Genomic DNA, 18,451 nt, shown 5'->3' on the forward strand with positions numbered 1-18,451 from the left:
TTTGTAACCAGAACTTTGGTGCAGAAAACTTAGTGTATGAAATGTAGCAGTGTACCTTTGTGACTCTTGCTCTCCTTCCACGACATAGGAGTCAAAATGCAGCAGTGCAGCTAATAGGGCTGAGAACACTGACAAACCTTGCATTTTATAGTGATAGGAACATTGTGTGTAGCTGTGAGAGATGAAAATGTGCCCAAAGAAAGAAAAATGAGATGTGTTAGAATCATGATGTGTCTCAAGATGAAACGTTAAGATGTAATTTCGCCAAGTGTTTCCTAAAGGATGCAGCTTGTAGTGTTGATAAAACCTTGTGAGTTAATTTTTTACTGGCATATTTATAGGGAAATGCCACAGTACTTGCAGTTATCTCTAGTCTGTTCACGTTAGCTTGGAGGGAAAGAATGACATTAGGATATCCATCATTTGACAAGTGGCATTCATCAGAGGCAGGAGGGATATCTTACACTCCTCACTAACCTGAACAGACCGTCTTTAAAAGTAGCGAACATCATGATCATCAGCGTAGTGATTGAGTCATGCCATTTTGGAAGGTAATTATTAGTCACATTGAGTCGTATCGCTCCTGATACTCACCTCATCATATAAGTATTGACAATACAAATCATCATCACCAGCTACCTCATTTCCTGCACTAATTAGGATTTTGATGAGATTTAGACATACCTGTTGAAAGTCATCGTGGAAATGAATACACTGATAATTACTTGCACACATATGCACATACACAAACATACACACACACACGCACACATGTACGTTCCTTCATGTATGCATTAAAGTTACAAAAGCAGGTGTTGTGTGGAGGGAGTGTGGCATGGGGGGGCTGACTCATGGCATTTACATCCCTTCCCATCCTGGAGGAGGAGGTTCCTGGTGTGCCTCTAATATTTCTGTGTTAATTTATGAACTTCTTAATTTATTCTTTTCTAGTGTAGCTGATCCTAGCACAAATGATTTTTATTGTATAGTTTTTCATTTGTATTTTATCAGTATTTTTCAAAGAACAAGATGTGACAATAACTAGTATTCTTATATTTTTATAGCAGATGGTTTTTTAATACAGACGACAAAGGCCAGATAAGCTTACCGATATTCAAGTGCAAACACATGTCCTTTTTTACAGCTTCCAGTAAGATTAGTGCTAGAACTCATAGGAATTTATTTTGTTAGTGTTCTGCTTAGGAAGGTGCCAAGATTTTGAGGTTAGCTTGTAACTGTGTTGTCTGATGGTAAGAATTGTGTGTATAATTATAGCAATGACCTTCAGAGGTGTTTGTATCATAGCAAAGTGCATACAGCTGTGTCTTCACCATAACTAAGGCTGCAAGGTTCTAGGATGAGATCTTTTTATATTATGATGTTTATGCAATAGTAAGAGTGTTAAGATGTTTGTGCCACAACGGAGGTTGTAGGTGATAAGATTACCTGATGACGAGGGATGAAAGAGGCGCAGGTGTAATAAGTAATGTAGAATAATCAGTCTTGTGCAGTACATGAGATGGATTTTTTTAGTATTACTAAATGTTCAACTTTTCTATGACCTACAGAAAGCTTCCATTTTAAGGTGCAGAAATTGAATCTAATGCAAGTCCATGTCAAAATATTTTCTTGGTAGTTCTGATATGTACGTACATATATCAAAATAGGTTGTAAAATGATGCAGAATGTCGTTACGTAAAGCAAGTAGTACATGGACTGTGACTGTGGCTGAGAAACAGTTGCGTGACGTCTAAGTGTGTTAGTACGCTGAGAGGAGATGGACTGTTTTCATATGACGGCCTAGAATGGTGAGATGCACATTGGTCAAGTATGTTAAGATGCAGATCGAGAAGAATGCAAGGTGCCAGTGTAATGACGAGGCAAGGCAACCAGTGCCAGACGGTCGCCTTGATACGTAAGGGCGTTGAGAGTACAGCCACGTGGGTTGTTTGGCCCGAAGGATGTTTTATGATCTCAAAGTACACTTATCACTGCAGGAAGTTGCAGGATAGAGTGTGATAGGTATCTCTACTAGGTATCTCTACTGTAATATTGCCAAAAAAACTGTTTAGGATGAATGTAAAAGTCCTGTGTGGATCGAGGGACCTAGGATGCTAAAAAGTGTTGCTTAAGGGCCAAGATTGCCAAAACAATAGTCCAAAGTTGAAACAGGACAAAGGTACTGATGACTAGAGGCTACAGGCTGCCCTGTTCAGCCACACACTGCTCAATACACACGATCCCCTCACAGGCCCACCGCCCAAGGAACATCAATGCTCATTTCCCTGCTCAATATTCACTCTGTGTTCCAATGATCTGTGGTAGTTTTTAATGTGTGCCGCTACTGTGTTACTTTAATTTATTGTACGTAGAGTTAAGTTGACTTGTGTCGTCCACGAACCAGTCGTACCAGGAGACCCAATGCTCACTCCAAGTTGCTTTTCTTTTGATTTTTGCTCAATTCTCCATTTTTTACATATTTTTTAGGTATTTTTATAGTGTTTAGTGTTCCATTGGGCACCAGAGCTGGCCACTTGCTCTGGTGCTCCCAAGCCATCCATGTTGTAACTCTTAAGGACTTTGCGTATTTATATGTAATGGTAAGACCGAACGAAAAATAAAGTCATTTTTATAAACATAGATCCTTGCTATATTATTACTCATCTTTGGGAAGCAATTCAATTTTTACAGCTCATCAAAATGCAGGTTATTCAAAGTGAACAGCTGCCTGAGTAGTAATGTCACAAAGTCCAGGGAATTTTGTGTCTGCAGATTGAAGAGAAATGAACTTATGGACTAGAGAACTGCTTTATGTTAATAGTTCCTCATAGACCAAGAAGAATTGGGATGTAATGGATGGAGGCATTTACCCAATAAATGCTTTTCTTGCATCAGATATTTTATACATTATGATATTACTTTGGACAACTTCTTTTGTTTAATTTAGTTTATTTTCTTATGTATTGAGGAGACTGACCAAGGTAAAAACTCTATTGTGTTCTTCCCAGATAAGAAACAAGTAGATGTGATGTGAGAGGCAAAGATTCATAAACTGTGTCTCCTTCATTTCCAGACTTGTGCATTTCATCCTGTATTCATAATGTAGCCAGAGACCATAGACAGTGGCAGACTCAAACCATTCAGCCCCATAAGGGGAAATATCATTATTAAATTATGATTACTTCAGAGACTGTCATGTTTTTGCCTGATGGCTTCCTTCAGATTCCCTTCTCTTCTTATATGATAGAAGATAACTTTATATAATATAGACTTCATTCTGGCATACAGCTCAATCATAAAGTAGAATATAAAATGCACATTCCTTTATATGCATTAATCCTTTGACAGCTACAGCTGCTTCTCACCTTGATACTACAGTTTTAAATAAGTTTAGATGAGGGTTTTGAAGGACTAGACTCACACCGAAAGGTATCATTGAAGATCTAGTAAAGTTGTTCAGTAATTGCATCTTAATTTTTGGTAAGTAAAATTGCCTGGGATTGCTAAAAATAAAATTATATGTGGCATTAACAGTCAAAGGGTTAATATAACTAATACACATACTACACACATACATTACCAAATTACAGACTTAATATGTTGAGATGCTAAGTGGTTATAAAGTTTTATGTTCTTACAACTTCTCACAGTAGTGTACAAAATGAAAGGTCACACCAATCATGTGTATGTGTGAATATGTATGTTACTATCTTCCTTTTAATCAACAGCTATTTATTACAGGGACCATTTGTGTGTGACCTTTCTTCACTGTCCAGCAGAGGTGTTGAAGTCTGGTACATACTTGGTGATGTCACAGAGTTCCAGAGGAGAGTGAAGCAAGAGACTGAGGTGCTGCAGAGGAGTCCAGGTGAGCGTGCAGTGCTTGGTTATCATTACCTGAGACCTGAGGAGCAGTAGGAGTAGTTGTAGTAGTAGCAGTAGTAGTAGTAGTAGGAGTAGTAGTAGTAATAGTAGTAGTAGTAGTAATAATTATTTTGAGAGACCCAAGGAATAGTAGTTTTTCTGATTCTCTCTCTCTCTCTCTCTCTCTCTCTCTCTCTCTCTCTCTCTCTCTCTCTCTCTCTCTCTCTCTCTCTCTCTCTCTCTCTCTCTCTCTCTCTCTCTCTCTCTCTCTCTCTCTCTCTCTCTCTCTCTCTCTCTCTCTCTCTCTCTCTCTCTCTCTCTCTCTCTCTCTCTCTCTCTCTCTCTCTCTCTCTCTCTCTCTCTCTCTCTCTCTCTCTCTCTCTCTCTCTCTCTCTCTCTCTCTCTCTCTCTCTCTCTCTCTCTCTCTCTCTCTCTCTCTCTCTCTCTCTCTCTCTCTCTCTCTCTCTCTCTCTCTCTCTCTCTCTCTCTCTCTCTCTCTCTCTCTCTCTCTCTCTCTCTCTCTCTCTCTCTCTCTCTCTCTCTCTCTCTCTCTCTCTCCTCCTCATTTCCACAACCAACCAAGCCTTAAAAAAGAAGAAAAAACAAACAAAAAATACGGCAGTTGATTTACTTTGCACCCTAACCTGGCTGTGCTGTGGCTTACTCACCTGTGCGGCTTCCAGTGACGATTAATTTTCCAGATGCCATGGGGACACATTTACCTTTTATGAAATCCCATTGCTCAAACTGGGAAAAAAAAAAAAAAAAAAATTGAGGATGAAAAAATAAATGAAAACTACTGATGATTACTTACCCACTTCATACCTGGTGACTCTTCCCTTCTCTCCTCAGTGCAGTGTGTTGATGATTAAAACAACCCTATGAATTTTTTTTTTTTTTTTTTTTTGGTTGATGGCTTGCTTTAATGTGCATTGGGGAAGTCACATACAATCGGTGCCCTTGAAATTATTGAAGAGCAAGGGTCCTGTATTCTAAACCCAGTGGGAGGTGAGTGTTGTTCACCTCCAGGGATTTCCATTGTGAATTGTATTTTGGGTCTTTTCCCTTAGACCTGAATTTTATGCCCCCCTCCTCTTACCCTCCCCAGTGATGCTGCATAATGAAACTGGCCCTGAAAAGTGGCTCTTGGCAGACCACAGTTCTGCCTTACTGTCTTCTTTTTTTGTTAATTTTTTAATTTTTTATTTTTTTTGTAGTTTTTTATTTGTTTATTTATTTAAATGTTTATGAGGCTGATGGTTGACTGGACATGGCCAAGACCAGTCTCTGAGAAATCCCCCAAAATGAAAAAAATCCTCCCTGGAAATCCTCATAAAGTAAAATATCCCCAAAAATAAAAAAAAGAAAAGAAACAAGAAATCCTGAGAAAAATCCTTAGAAAATCCCTAGAAATATTCCCAAAATAAGAAAGCAACTTACATGAAGATAAAGTGATCATTAGCCTATTCTACAAATCATTGTTGGAACCAGTCCTAAACTTTTCGATCACTGCCTGTTATGGAAAGCTTACCTGTAAAGATAAAAGTAAGCTGGGAAGGATTGCTAAGAAGGCAGGAAAATTAGGTGCACAGACCATATCATTAGATAAGCTCTATCAGACAGGTACAATGAAACAAGTGGACAGGATAATGAAAGATATCACTCATCCGCTACATAACTGTTACACATATCTAAAATCTGGTAGAAGGTTGGCTCTGCCCATGCAGCGTACTGACAGATATAGGAAGTCATTTGTACCTAAAAGCATTCTCCTTTTCAATCATCTATCATCACTGTAATTTTTAGATTTAAGTATTCATGGTTACTGTATGTGATGGTTCATGATGAGGGCAGAAATAGCCCGATATTGCATGTATAAGATAGCCCATGTAATGACTCCTTTCTTAATGTTTTATTGTTTTATTGTTTTAATGATTTTATTTACTTTTTAATGTTATGTATAAGCAACTACTAGGGAGCTCTTAAGCCAAAATGAATTTCATTTGTATTACATTTTGTATTACAACTTGATGAATAAATTATCTTATCTTATCTTAAAAATCTCCAGAAAATAAATCCTCCTTAAAAACCTGCAAGAAAAAATTCCTACCAGAAATCCCCCAAAATAAGAAATCCTTCCCAGAAATCCCCCAAAATAAGAAATCCTCCCCAGAAATCCCCCAAAATAAGAAATCCTCCCCAGAAATCCCCCAAAATTAGAAATCCTCCCCAGAAATCCCCCGAAATAAGAAATCCCCCAGAAATCCCCCAGAATAAGAAATCCTCCCCAGAAATCCCTCAAATTAAGAAATCCTCCCCAGAAATCCCCCAAAATAAGAAATCCTCCCCAGAAATCCCCAGAAATAAGAAATCCTCCCCAGAAATCCCCAAAAATAAGAAATCCTCCCCAGAAATCCCTCAAATTAAGAAATCCTCCCCAGAAATCCCCAAAATAAGAAATCCTCCCCAGAAATCCCTCAAAATAAGAAATTCTCCCCAGAAATCCCACAAATTAAGAAATCCTCCCCAGATATCCCTAGAAGTATGAAATTCTCCCCAAATATCATCAGTAAACAAAAAATCCTCCCCAGAAATCCCCCTAAATTCTCGTATTAAACACCAAAGAGAAAGAGAGAGAGAGAAAGAGAGAGAGAGAGAGAGAGAGAGAGAGAGAGGGATGGGCGGTTTCTCAGTCTCCTTATCACCAGAGAGAATAATAATTCTCTCCCTGCTATTTGGTACACCTTTCCTTATTCGCCGACACTGAGACAACTAACTCTGGGACATCCCTTCTTGTTCTGCAGCCTCCTTCAAACATCGTACTGACTAGAAATTGCAAAATATATTCTCTTTATGCTTTCTTTCTTGTGTAACCTTATAAAGAGTACGTGCATTGCCTCTAGTGCTTTGGATTGTTGCACCTCGCAGTGAAAGGGTAACATTTGGACTTAACACCCTAAAGTTTACTACATTGACTCCTATTCGTAAACATTTCTTGCGTTTATCTCCACTCCTTTCAACACAGCCGCTCTGGTGGAGGTTGCTGGAGTTACCAAGGGTGTTTTCATGATACGAGTGACAGTTTCATAAGTACTCTACGTCACCAGTCACCAGTGGGAAAAACACCCATGAGAACGCGACTAATCATGTACGTGACCTTTAAAAAACAGTTCAAGTGCAAGGAGATAATGAGGTTTTAGAAAATAGTTCGTAATCTGGAGTGAACGGAGAAGGATGAGGGAGAGGACAGGATGACATGAGGAAGGATATTGAAGAAAGAGAGCGAACTTAGGGAAGAGGCGTGTATTAGGAGAAAACATGATAAGGAAGAAGAGAGTAGGATGAAGCAGAATCTTGGAGAGAGAGAGAGAGAGAGAGAGAGAGAGAGAGAGAGAGAGAGAGAGAGAGAGAGAGAGAGAGAGAGAGAGAGAAAACGATATGGGGAACGGAAGAGTGCATTATGATGGTGGAGGAGAGGGAGGGATGCATAGGAAAAAGAAAACGATATGAGGGAGAGAAGAGTTGATTGGAGTGAAGGAAGAGCGAAGAGGGGAAAAAAAAGGGAAGGGAACGATCTGAGATTGAGATAAGTAAGGAGGATACAAACGCATAAGATGAGAGAAAGAAAACAATATGGAGAGAAAATACACTAGAGAGAAGAGGAGGAGGGAGGAAAATAGAATAAGATGAAGAGGTCGTGTTGGGGGAAGGAGAAAGATATACGTGGGTGAGAGAAAGACGGGTCATCGACGGGGCTGATGCACAGTGTGTGGAAAGACAGATGTTGCCACGATAAGCTCTTGTCAGGCAGAGTTGCATGATATTGATAGAAAGACGCAGTGAAATAAGAATGAGGGTGAAGAATAGTGTGTGTGTTGGGGGGTGCAGTAATTTTCTTGAAGGACAAAATAGTATCTCTCTCTCTCTCTCTCTCTCTCTCTCTCTCTCTCTCTCTCTCTCTCTCTCTCTCTCTCTCTCTCTCTCTCTCTCTCTCTCTCTTCGTCTCCATATTTTCATGATCGCGCGAAAGACCAGCTGGCGTGATGATAAAGAAGGACCGGGGGGGAAAGGGTCCGGGATAGGTGGGGGACAAGGGAGGGGAGGCGTGGGAGGAGACAGATGAGGTGGAGGTTGTGTCTTCCCGCACCTAGATTACATAATAGTGTGTTTTAATTATATATATTTTTCTCTCCTTTCATTACTACGCTCTCAGTCTGTCCCTTTCCCGTCAATTTCCCTCTCTTTTATCCGCTGCTTTCCTCATCATCTTAAAGCAGGTAATTGCGTCTTGCATCTTGAAATTACCTGTGATGTTGACTGAAGGCGTCTATTCACCTAGGAAACGCGTTATTACCCTCCTCAAATGTCACGTGTTCGGGGCATTACGGATGTGTTGCAGTGCGGCAGATTACATTGGTGGAGGCGGGCTGGGTGGGGAGGGGAGGTTGTCCAGATAAGGGAAACCAGACCCCGAAGTTTATATAGAGGGAGGAATATGAACTCTCTTCTCTGATTGATCCACGCGTGTGTGCTGCCTGCTCCTCACCATGCTGCTCCTCGCAGTCCTCGCCCTCGCCCTCGCGGCGCCCTCTCTAGGTGGGTAGAGCCAATAAATAACGTGAATTATTACTTTTAACCGCCAGAGTCTAGCTAAGGCATAGAAAGCAAGATAAAAAGATAATATATTGCTCCCATGACCCACTCAGTCTGTCAGTACAAGTGGCGCTATTTGATCCCGTTGTTTTGCTACGCTACGCCTCAGTTCTTGGAGAGGTAACGCTATTTTGACCTCGTTTGTGAAGCGCCATTACTCTTGGAAGGAAAAGCAGCACATCAAGGCCTTGCTGTTGTGGCGCCATGACTCAGTAAATCTTTTTTTTAGCAAGAGAAATAGCGCTTTAAGACCTCGCTGTTATAGCGCCATGACCCAATCCCGGCTCTCCTGACAGCGTACAGCCCAGACGACTTCATTCACTCCCTAGGAGCGACCTTCCTGGGCTTCTGGGGGGCGACTGAGGCTTGTCCTGTGGGGTCCTACGCCAGGGCTTTCGAGCTCAAGGTGAGGGCCTGAGGGGCGAGGATGCCAAGGTTTGACATGTCCTTCCTCCTCTCCTCTTTCCTGCCCGCCTGTTTCTTCCTCCCTTCTCTCCCTGCCAGCTTGTTCCATCCATCTCTTCTCTCCCTGTCTTCCTGTTCCCTCTCTCTCCTGGCTCCTACCCTCCTGTTCCCTCCCTCTCCTCGCTCCTGCCCTCCTATTCCCTCCCTCTCCTCGCTCCTGCCCTCCTGTTTCCTCCCTCTCCTCGCTCCTGCCTTATCGCCAGCAGGAGATGAGTCGAGTCTATCCTTTCTGGTCGCTTTGTGGAGATATTTTTCATTCGGCTCCTGGAATTTTATCTCCATTTTTACTTTTCTTTGGTGCTATCTCATTTTTCCCCATATCCCTTTTCGTCCGTCACATCAAGGATCGAGAGAGAGAGAGAGAGAGAGAGAGAGAGAGAGAGAGAGAGAGAGAGAGAGAGAGAGAGAGAGAGAGAGAGAGAGAGAGAGAGAAAAGTCACTCATACCACTCACCTTATCTCATTCCTGCATCTCTATCTCAAACTCTATCTCCATCTTTCCTTCTCCCACTCACTGCCTCGTAGGTGGAAAAGCAGCACTGGGGCGTGGATGACGACACGAGCGTTAACGCCATCAGGCTCTACTGCTACAACGCGGCAGGGGAGCCCACTGGCAACGTCACTTCCTCCACCATGAACCGCGGCTCCTGGACAGGCGTGTATTCCTGTGATGAAGGGGATTTCCTCTATGGGTACAACCTGAAGGTATAGCAGTGTCTATCGTTTGGCTTCGTATTGGGATTGGGTTTTGGCTGGTGTTGTGTGGTCGTGGTGTTGCTTTTATTGAGTGTTGTGTTGTTTTTGTCTTCTAAAATTGTTGCTTTTTTTTCTCTGGTGTGTTTTTTTCTTTTTTTTTTAGTTGACTTGTTGTTTTCTTTTATGACTGTTTCTCTCTCTCTCTCTCTCTCTCTCTCTCTCTCTCTCTCTCTCTCTCTCTCTCTCTCTCTCTCTCTCTCTCTCTCTCTCTCTCTCTCTCTCTCTCTCTCTCTCTCTCTCTCTCTGGTGTCTTGTTATTTCTTTGGTGTTTTAGTAACTTTCGTGGTATTGTTTTGAATTACTGGGGTGTTTTAATAGTTGTCCTGTTTTTTTTTTTTCTGGCGTTTAAATAACTTTTACGTTTTTTTTTATTTATGTGCGGTTTTGGTTACTTTTTTAAATAATATTAAATAACTTTTATGTTTTTTTTATTTATGTGCGGTTTTGGTTACTTTTTTTATAATATTATATCGAGTTTCAGTGGTGTTTTAGTAACCTTTGTGGTGTTGTCTTTATTTTCTGGTGTTTAAGTAACAACATTTTGTGGTATCCTTTAGTTGCCGTGGTGTTATATTTTAAAATTTATCTTTCAACTTTTGTAGTGTCTTTGGTGTCAGTGTTTACGGTGTTCTGTTCTGTGGTGTCGTCACTGTGGTGTTGCAGTGGTGCGTGGTGTTGTGGAATTGCAGTGGATGAGATGTAATGGAGCTGCAGTGTGGTGGTGGAGCGGAAAGGCGAATGTGTTACAGTGTGAGCGTCCCAGTGCTGTGTGTGGGAGAGACAGGCTGGGTAATGAGAGTATATTCCCTGCTGAGATAGGGGTACGGATTTGCGTCTTGATCTTAATTTTGCTTTCAGACAACTTGAATATGCCACTTTCTTAATCACAAAGGCGTCCTAACTCGATTATTTTTAGCAATGATAGTTTTCAAAGGTGTTTTCTTGATTCTAATGACACTTAAGCGACAGGAATGTTTGTATCATTAATACGAAAACATCCCGGAGAATCAGACTAATCATGATAAAAAAAAAAATCCAGTTTCAGTACTATAAGAGTAATGACAACAGTGATAACTCGAGTAAGGCATCCACAGAAATGTAAGAATGGCTGTGACCTTTGCACTTTTCTCGTTTTCTTCGTGTTTCCTGCACTACCTCGTTTTCTTCTTCTTTCCTGCACCACCCAATTTTCATTGTCTTTCACGCACTGCTTCATTTTCTTCGTCTTTCTTGTACCACTTCGTTTTCTTCGTTTTTCATGCACCACCTCGTTTTCTTCGTCTTTCATACACCTCGTTTTCTTTTCGTCTTCCCTGCACCACTTCGTTTTCTTCGTCTTTCTCGCACCACCTCGTTTTCTTCGTTTTTCACACACCACCTCGTTTTCTTCGTCTTTCACACACCATCTCGTTTTCTTTTCCTCTTTCCTGCGCCACTTCGTTTTCTTCGTCTTTCCCGTACCACCTCGTTTTCTTCGTCTTTCCTGCATCACCCCGTTTTCTTCGTCTTTCATGCATCACCCCATTTTCTTTGTTTTTCCTGTACCACTTCGTTTTCTTCGTCTTTCTTTCACCGCCTCGCCCCGCAGAGTCAACCAGACCAAGGCTCCCTCACTGATGATACCGCCGCCAACGCTCTGCGCATGTACTGTCGCCAGACGTCTGATTACCTCGAGTCTCCGGGGAACAAGTGGGGCAGTTGGCTTGAGCCATCCTTCTGCAGGAGTGGCATGGGGGTGTGTGGCCTCATGACCCTCGTAGAGGAGGACCAGGGCACTTTCGGCGACGACACGGCTCTTAATGACGTCCGCTTCCTGTGTTGCGATTTGCCCTAGTGAGGCGGCCCTATGTTTTGCGGAGTAGGGTTGTGTTTATATTGCTCCTGCAGTCAATAAACAGCATTTGTTTATTTACTTATTTTTCCAAATAAATAAACAAATAAATAAATAAAGAAAGAAAGAAAAGAAAAGTCCATCCAGTCTCCTTGATGCATAAAAATAAGGAAGTAAATAAATAAATAAATAAATAAATAAATAAATAAATAAACAAGCAGACAAACAAATAAATTCATAAAAGTGGAAGAAACTCGTCTCTCACTCAGCAATCAGGAGGGCAGGACACGTATGGCTCAGGTATCGATCCCCGCGGCGTCTTCCGAGGATCACCTGCAATAAATCTGTCACGTGTCACCTGTCCCGCCCCACCTGACGCGCCGCGATGAGAGCTCAAGGTGGGACAAAAGTTTATGGTTTCAATTCACGCTTTCTTTGGTGAAGGTAGTTTTGTCGAGTGAAAGAAATTGTTATGAATCAGGTGTTTGTTTGTTTGTTTATTTTTAGGGTATATGTTTGTTTGCTTATTTTTAGTCTGTTTGTTTGTTTGTCTGTTTGTGTGTTTGTTTGTTTGTATTTAGTGTGTGTGTTCTAATTGTGGTAAAGTGGAACGTGAAATATTGAGAACTTTTTTTTTATTTTTTTTATTTCATTTTACTTTTTTATTTTATTTATTTGTTCATTTATTTGTTGTTTATCTACTTTATTTTTTTCGTTTGTTTATTTATTTATTTTATCTTATTTTATCATTCCTTCATTTATTCTATTTATTTTCTTCATCCTTTCAGGCAATGTCGAGAATGTTTCGCCCTCGCCAAGATTAAAAAAAAAAAAAAAAAAAATGGGAAAAAAGTGAAGAAAAACAAACATGGAGAAAGAACTTTTATATTTTTCATGTATTTTTGAGGGGAAACGAAGCAAAAAAAAAAAAAAAACAGAAAACAAAGAACAAACAAAAAAAGGGGAAAATATTAAATACTCTATATATATATATATATATATATATATATATATATATATATATATATATATATATATATATATATATATATATATATATATATATAGGAGGAGGCAGTAGACACCTGCCGAAACGATAATTACTCCCAGTGAGGTCTAAAGCACTGTTCAGGGGGTGCTGTGAACTTATCATTAAACCCAGCTGTGACCTCACTGAACGTTTCCCTTTGTGTCTCACAACACAAGGGGGTAGTCACAGCCTGCCCTCTAAAGACAACTCTCTTCCTCCACACAAAACTACAAGCACCTAATAACACACACACCCTTCACTCAAAAATTTTAAAATCATCATGGCGATTCCTACACCAGCCTCGGAGTCCCCATCTGGGGAGGGGACCATAAATGTCCCCAGGTCGGACTGCCTTTCTGTCGACGACCCCAAGTGTCTTGACACCCCCCTCAACTTTTTCTTCATTAACTTCTGAAACATTCGCGGTCTAAGATCTAATTTTCAATCTATAGAACACCACCTCTCCTCTTCTAAACCTCATCTTCTTTTCCTCACTGAAACTCAGGTGTCTGAGGCAACTGACTGTAGCCCCTTTTCTGTTCCCTCCTACTTTCTCTATCCTCATTTTCGATCCAAAGCTGGATGCTGCGTTTATGTGCGCAATGACTTAACCTGCTCTCGTGCCCACGCTCTTGAATCTTCCGAGTTTTCCACCATCTGGCTACGACTACAGAGTCACTCTCATACTAAATTTATCTGTGCTGTATACCTCTCTCGTAACTCCTCTGACTATAAGAAATTCTTTGACTACTTAACTTCCAAAGTGGAGCACATTCTGACCCTCTTCCCTTTTGCAGAGATCTCCATTCTTGGAGACTTCAATGTTCACCACCAGCTTTGGCTTTCCTATCCCTTCACTGACCATCCTGGTGAACTAGCCTACAACTTTGCTATCCTCCATGACCTAGAGCAATTGGTGCAACACCCTACTCGTATTCCTGACCGTCTTGGAGATACGCCCAACATTCTTGACCTTTTCCTGACCTCTAATCCTTCTGCTTATGCTGTCACCCTTTCTTCTCCGTTGGGCTCCTCCGATCACAATCTCATATCTTTATCTTGTCCTATCACTCCAATCCCTCCTCAGGATCCCCCTAAGCGAAGGTGCCTCTGGCGTTTTGCCTCTGCTAGTTGGGGGGACCTGAGGAGGTATTTTGCTGATTTTCCTTGGAATGACTACTGCTTCCGTGTCAGAGACCCGTCTTTGTGTGGTGAGCGCATAACAGAGGTGATAGTGTCTGGCATGGAGGCGTACATTCCTCACTCTTTTTCTCGTCCTAAACCTTCTAAACCTTGGTTTGACACAGCTTGTTCTCGTGCTATACATGATAGAGAGGTGGCCCACAAAAGGTACTTAAGCCTTCCATCACCAGAACCTCATGCACTTTATATTTCTGCCCGGAACCATGCCAAGTCTGTTCTCCAACTAGCCAAAAACTCCTTCATTAACAGAAAATGTCAAAACCTTTCAAGATCTAACTCCCCTCGTGATTTCTGGCATCTAGCCAAAAATATCTCCAATAACTTTGCTTCTTCTTCTTTCCCTCCTCTACTTCAACCAGAAGGCACCACTGCTATCACATCTATTTCTAAAGCTGAATTCTTTGCTCAAACCTTTGCTAAAAACTCTACCTTGGACGATTCTGGGCTTGTTCCTCCCTCTCCTCCACCCTCTGACTACTTCATGCCACCTATTAAAATTCTTCGCAATGATGTTTTCCATACCCTCGCTGGCCTAAACCCTCGGAAGGCTTATGGACCTGATGGGGTCCGTCCTATTGTTCTCCGAAACTGTGCCTCCGTGCTTGCACCTTGCCTAGTCAAACTCTATCAGCTCTGTCTGTCAACATCTACCTTTCCTTCTTGCTGGAAGTTTGCCTACATTCAACCTGTTCCTAAAAAGGGTGACCGTTCTAATCCCTCAAACTACCGTCCTATTGCTTTAATTTCCTGCGTATCTAAAGTTTTTGAATCTGTCCTCAACAGGAAGATTCTTAAACATCTATCACTTCACAACCTTCTATCTGATCGCCAGTATGGGTTCCGTCAAGGCCGCTCTACTGGTGATCTTCTGGCTTTCCTTACTGAGTCTTGGTCATCCTCTTTTAGAGATTTTGGTGAAACTTTAGCTGTTGCCTTGGACATATCAAAAGCTTTTGATAGAGTCTGGCACAAAGCTTTGATTTCCAAACTACCCTCCTACGGTTTCTATCCTTCTCTCTGTAACTTCATCTCAAGTTTCCTTTCTGACCGTTCTATTGCTGCTGTGGTAGACGGTCACTGTTCTTCTCCTAAATCTATTAACAGTGGTGTTCCTCAGGGTTCTGTCCTGTCACCCACTCTCTTCTTATTATTCATTAATGATCTTCTAAACCAAACTTCTTGTCCTATCCACTCCTACGCTGATGATACCACCTTGCACTTTTCCACGTCTTTTCATAGACGTCCAACCCTTCAGGAGGTAAACATATCACGCAGGGAAGCCACAGAACGCCTGACTTCTGATCTTTCTAAAATTTCTGATTGGGGCAGAGCAAACTTGGTATTGTTCAATGCCTCAAAAACTCAATTCCTCCATCTATCAACTCGACACAACCATCCAGACAACTATCCCCTCTTCTTCAATGACACTCATCTGTCCCCCTCTTCTACACTGAACATCCTCGGTCTGTCCTTTACTTATAATCTGAACTGGAAACTTCACATCTCATCTCTAGCTAAAACAGCTTCTATGAAGTTAGGTGTTCTGAGACGTCTCCGCCAGTTTTTCTCACCTCCCCAGCTGCTAACTCTGTACAAGGGCCTTATCCGTCCATGTATGGAGAATGCTTCACATGTCTGGGTGGGGTTCCACTCATACTGCTCTTCTAGACAGGGTGGAATCAAAAGCTTTTCGTCTCATCAACTCCTTTCCTCTAACTGACTGTCTTCAGCCTCTCTCTCACCGCCGCAATGTTGCATATCTAGCTGTCTTCTACCGCTATTTTCATGCTAACTGCTCTTCTGATCTTGCTAACTGCATGCCTCCCCTCCTTCCTTGGCCGCGCTGCACAAGACTTTCTTCTTTCTCTCACCCCTATTCTGTCCACCTCTCTAACGCAAGAGTTAACCAGTATTCTCAATCATTCATCCCTTTCTCTGGTAAACTCTGGAACTCCCTGCCTGCTTCTGTATTTCCACCTTCCTATGACTTGAATTCCTTCAAGAGGGAGGTTTCAAGACACTTATTCACCAATTTTTGACCACTGCTTTGACCCTTTTATGGGACTGGCATTTCAGTGGGCATTTTTTTTTTATTAGATTTTTGTTGCCCTTGGCCAGTGTCCTTCCTACATTAAAAAAAAAAAAAAAAAAAAAAAAAAAAAAAAAAAAATATATATATATATATATATATATATATATATATATATATATATATATATATATATATATATATATATATATATATTTTTTTTTTTTATGTAAGAAGGATACTGGCCAAGGGCAACAAAAATTATATATATATATATATATATATATATATATATATATATATATATATATATATATATATATATATATATATATATATATATATATATATCCTTTCAAGCACAAGGCCGAAAAGGTTGACTCACGAATATTAAAAAAAAAAAAATAGTGAATAATGATCTCACGCGTCACGACCACCACCACCACCACCACCACCACCACCACCACCAGCTACAGTGGACGCGCCGCCCCATTACCCCGGCCCAAGAGAAAAAATCCAGTAAAGGGAACACCCACTAACGTACCGTGCACTCCGCCCAACCCTCAGGTCTAGGAAGAGCGAGGTAGAAATGTTTATTGAGTATAGGACGAAACGTAACACTCAGGGGCGCCTCACTTAGGGAAATCACTAGCACACACTCCCAAATCACCAACACACACCACTCAAACCCGGCCAGTGTCAAGGTCGAGGAAAAGCGAAGTAGAATTTATGCTGTTTATTGACTATAAGATCAATATAGACACTCTCTCACTCCCCAACAACCAGGGGCGCCTCACTTGGGCAAATCATTAACATTCCAAAACCCAGGTCAATGTCAAAGGTCGAGGAAAGACGAATTAGAAATGTTGTTTTAAGAAAATACGCGATAGAAATGTTGTTTAATGACTACAGGATCTAACCATACACTCTTAAGGCGTCTTCTATTTACAACATTGATCAGCTCTAAATCACTGATCTGGATCTGATCTTGATTCGCTCATGGTAAAAAGAACGCTCGCGGCCATTACGGATCAAAACAATAACAACATAAGCACGTCGCTGCCCAGCTGTCACAAGCGGCAGACTGTTGATGGTCGCCACTGTGCTCTAAAGGAAGTGTCAACGAGGACTACAGCCTAATGTACATTTCCTGTGGCAGTTAGGCCGAGAAGGCCACCAATAAGTCCCAGCCACATGTCTACCCAGGCAGCACGAGACTGGGTTCCGTGTTTGACCATGAACGTTGTATAATAAATTTTCACTCAAAGCTCTCTTCACACACACCATGCTGAAAGTACTCGCTGTGGTGAAGTACACAATGGTAAAATGATAAAATATTCGAACGTAAGGTGAGGCTGGCCTGGCCCGCGTCCTGACACTATTGACACCATTAATGAGGCACTTCCAAAGTAGAGATGTATTATTTTCGACTGAACAAGTATTATCTTCCTTTGCTTCAGCATGCAGTCGTTGACAGAGGTGGTAATGGCCACGTAATTATAATCAGAAGCCACTAAACCAAGCCTTGGTGTGGCTTGTAATATTTCCCTTGTTTCTGGCACCTGTCACTACAACTATTCATATTCTGTGCCCACAGTAGCATTCTGCAACGATTCATTACCATTCACTTTGTTCCTCAGACATATCAGCCGTTTTCTTGCTGTGTATTCCCCTGAATAAGTCCTCAGTAGAGGCTGCTCAGCCGCTAATATGGCCGCCGCCAGCAGCTTCAGCAAGTGTCGTCTGCTATAACCCACTTCCGGACCCAGATCACCATGAATCATGATCCGGATCACTCAGATCAGGGTAAATCCAGATCAAGATGTACACAGAACACGGGCCGCACGGCCAAATCAGTGATCTGAAACGGATCACGGTAAATAGAAGACGCCTTTATTACCCAGGGGCGCCTCACTTGGGCAAATCACTAACACCCAACCCAAATCCAGGTCAGCTTCAAAGGTCAAGGAAAGGAAAGGTAGAAATGCTGTTTATTGACTGCAGGAGCAATATAAACACAACCGCACTCCGCAAAACATAGGGCCGCCTCACTACAAATCGCAACACTGGAAGCGGACGTCATTAAGAGCCGTGTCGTCGCCGAAAATGCCCTGGTCCTCCTGCACGCGGGTCGTGAGGCCACACACCCCCATGCCACTCCCGCAGAAGGATGGCTCAAGCCAGCTGCCCCACTCGTTCCCCGGAGACTCGAGGTAATCAGACGACTGGCTACAGTACATGCGCAGAGCGTTGGCGGCGGTATCATCAGTGAAGGGGACTTGGTCTGGTTGACTCTGCGGGGCGAGGCGGTGAAAGAAAGACGAAGAAAACGAAGTGGTACAGGAAAAACAAAGAAAATGGGGTGATGCATGAAAGACGAAGAAAACGGGGTGATGCAGAAAAGACGAAGAAAACGAGGTGGTACGGGAAAGACGAAGAAAACGAAGTGGCGCAGGAAAGAGGAAAAGAAAACGAGATGGTGTGTGAAAAACGAAGAAAACGAGGTGGTGCAGGGAAGACGAAGAAAACGAGGTGGTGCGAGAAAGACGAAGAAAACGAAGTGGTGCAGGGAAGACGAAAAGAAAACGAGGTGTATGAAAGACGAAGAAAACGAGGTGATG

The 18,451-nt window shown here is 41.8% G+C and overlaps 3 protein-coding genes and 2 long non-coding RNA genes across 5 annotated transcripts in view; 2 read left to right on the forward strand and 3 right to left on the reverse strand.

Annotated features, from left to right (window-relative positions):
* LOC135114754 (longitudinals lacking protein, isoforms A/B/D/L-like) overlaps positions 1–4,124 on the forward strand; it is a 54,835-nt gene extending 50,711 nt beyond the window's left edge. Inside the window, exon 6 of the transcript XR_010275663.1 lies at positions 3,742–4,124. The gene's annotated coding sequence lies outside the window, so the exon portion shown is untranslated. The remainder of the gene's footprint in view (positions 1–3,741) is intronic.
* On the reverse strand, positions 3,501–8,306 carry LOC135114761 (uncharacterized). Its single transcript, XR_010275666.1, has 3 exons — positions 8,170–8,306; positions 4,533–4,611; positions 3,501–3,904 (listed from the first exon to the last, which is right to left on the reverse strand). It is a non-coding gene; the product is annotated as an uncharacterized LOC135114761 (long non-coding RNA).
* A 12-nt stretch (positions 8,307–8,318) lies between these two features.
* On the forward strand, positions 8,319–11,645 carry LOC135114756 (vitelline membrane outer layer protein 1 homolog). The gene is made up of 4 exons (XM_064030807.1): positions 8,319–8,460; positions 8,814–8,923; positions 9,507–9,686; positions 11,326–11,645. The coding sequence occupies exons 1-4, from the start codon at positions 8,412–8,414 to the stop codon at positions 11,569–11,571; spliced, it is 585 nt and encodes a 194-aa protein (XP_063886877.1). The 5' UTR covers positions 8,319–8,411; the 3' UTR covers positions 11,572–11,645.
* Positions 9,906–11,319, reverse strand: LOC135114763 (uncharacterized). The gene is made up of 2 exons (XR_010275668.1): positions 11,174–11,319; positions 9,906–11,087 (listed from the first exon to the last, which is right to left on the reverse strand). It is a non-coding gene; the product is annotated as an uncharacterized LOC135114763 (long non-coding RNA).
* A 6,164-nt stretch (positions 11,646–17,809) lies between the features above and the next one.
* LOC135114757 (vitelline membrane outer layer protein 1 homolog) overlaps positions 17,810–18,451 on the reverse strand; it is a 4,737-nt gene continuing 4,095 nt past the window's right edge. Inside the window, exon 4 of the mRNA XM_064030808.1 lies at positions 17,810–18,124. Within this exon, the coding sequence (XP_063886878.1) occupies positions 17,882–18,124 (243 nt within the window). The 3' untranslated portion in view covers positions 17,810–17,881. The remainder of the gene's footprint in view (positions 18,125–18,451) is intronic.

Source organism: Scylla paramamosain, chromosome 28 (assembly GCF_035594125.1).
Source record: "Scylla paramamosain isolate STU-SP2022 chromosome 28, ASM3559412v1, whole genome shotgun sequence".
Classification (NCBI taxonomy): domain Eukaryota; kingdom Metazoa; phylum Arthropoda; class Malacostraca; order Decapoda; family Portunidae; genus Scylla; species Scylla paramamosain.

Coding starts and splice junctions, on each gene's coding strand:
- LOC135114756 (XM_064030807.1), top strand. CDS start 8,412: ATGCTGCTCCTCGCAGTCCTCGCCCTCGCCCTCGCGGCGCCCTCTCTA. Junction 8,461..8,813: donor CCTCGCGGCGCCCTCTCTAG/GTGGGTAGAGCC, acceptor CTCTCCTGACAG/CGTACAGCCCAGACGACTTC. Junction 9,687..11,325: donor TCTATGGGTACAACCTGAAG/GTATAGCAGTGT, acceptor CTCGCCCCGCAG/AGTCAACCAGACCAAGGCTC.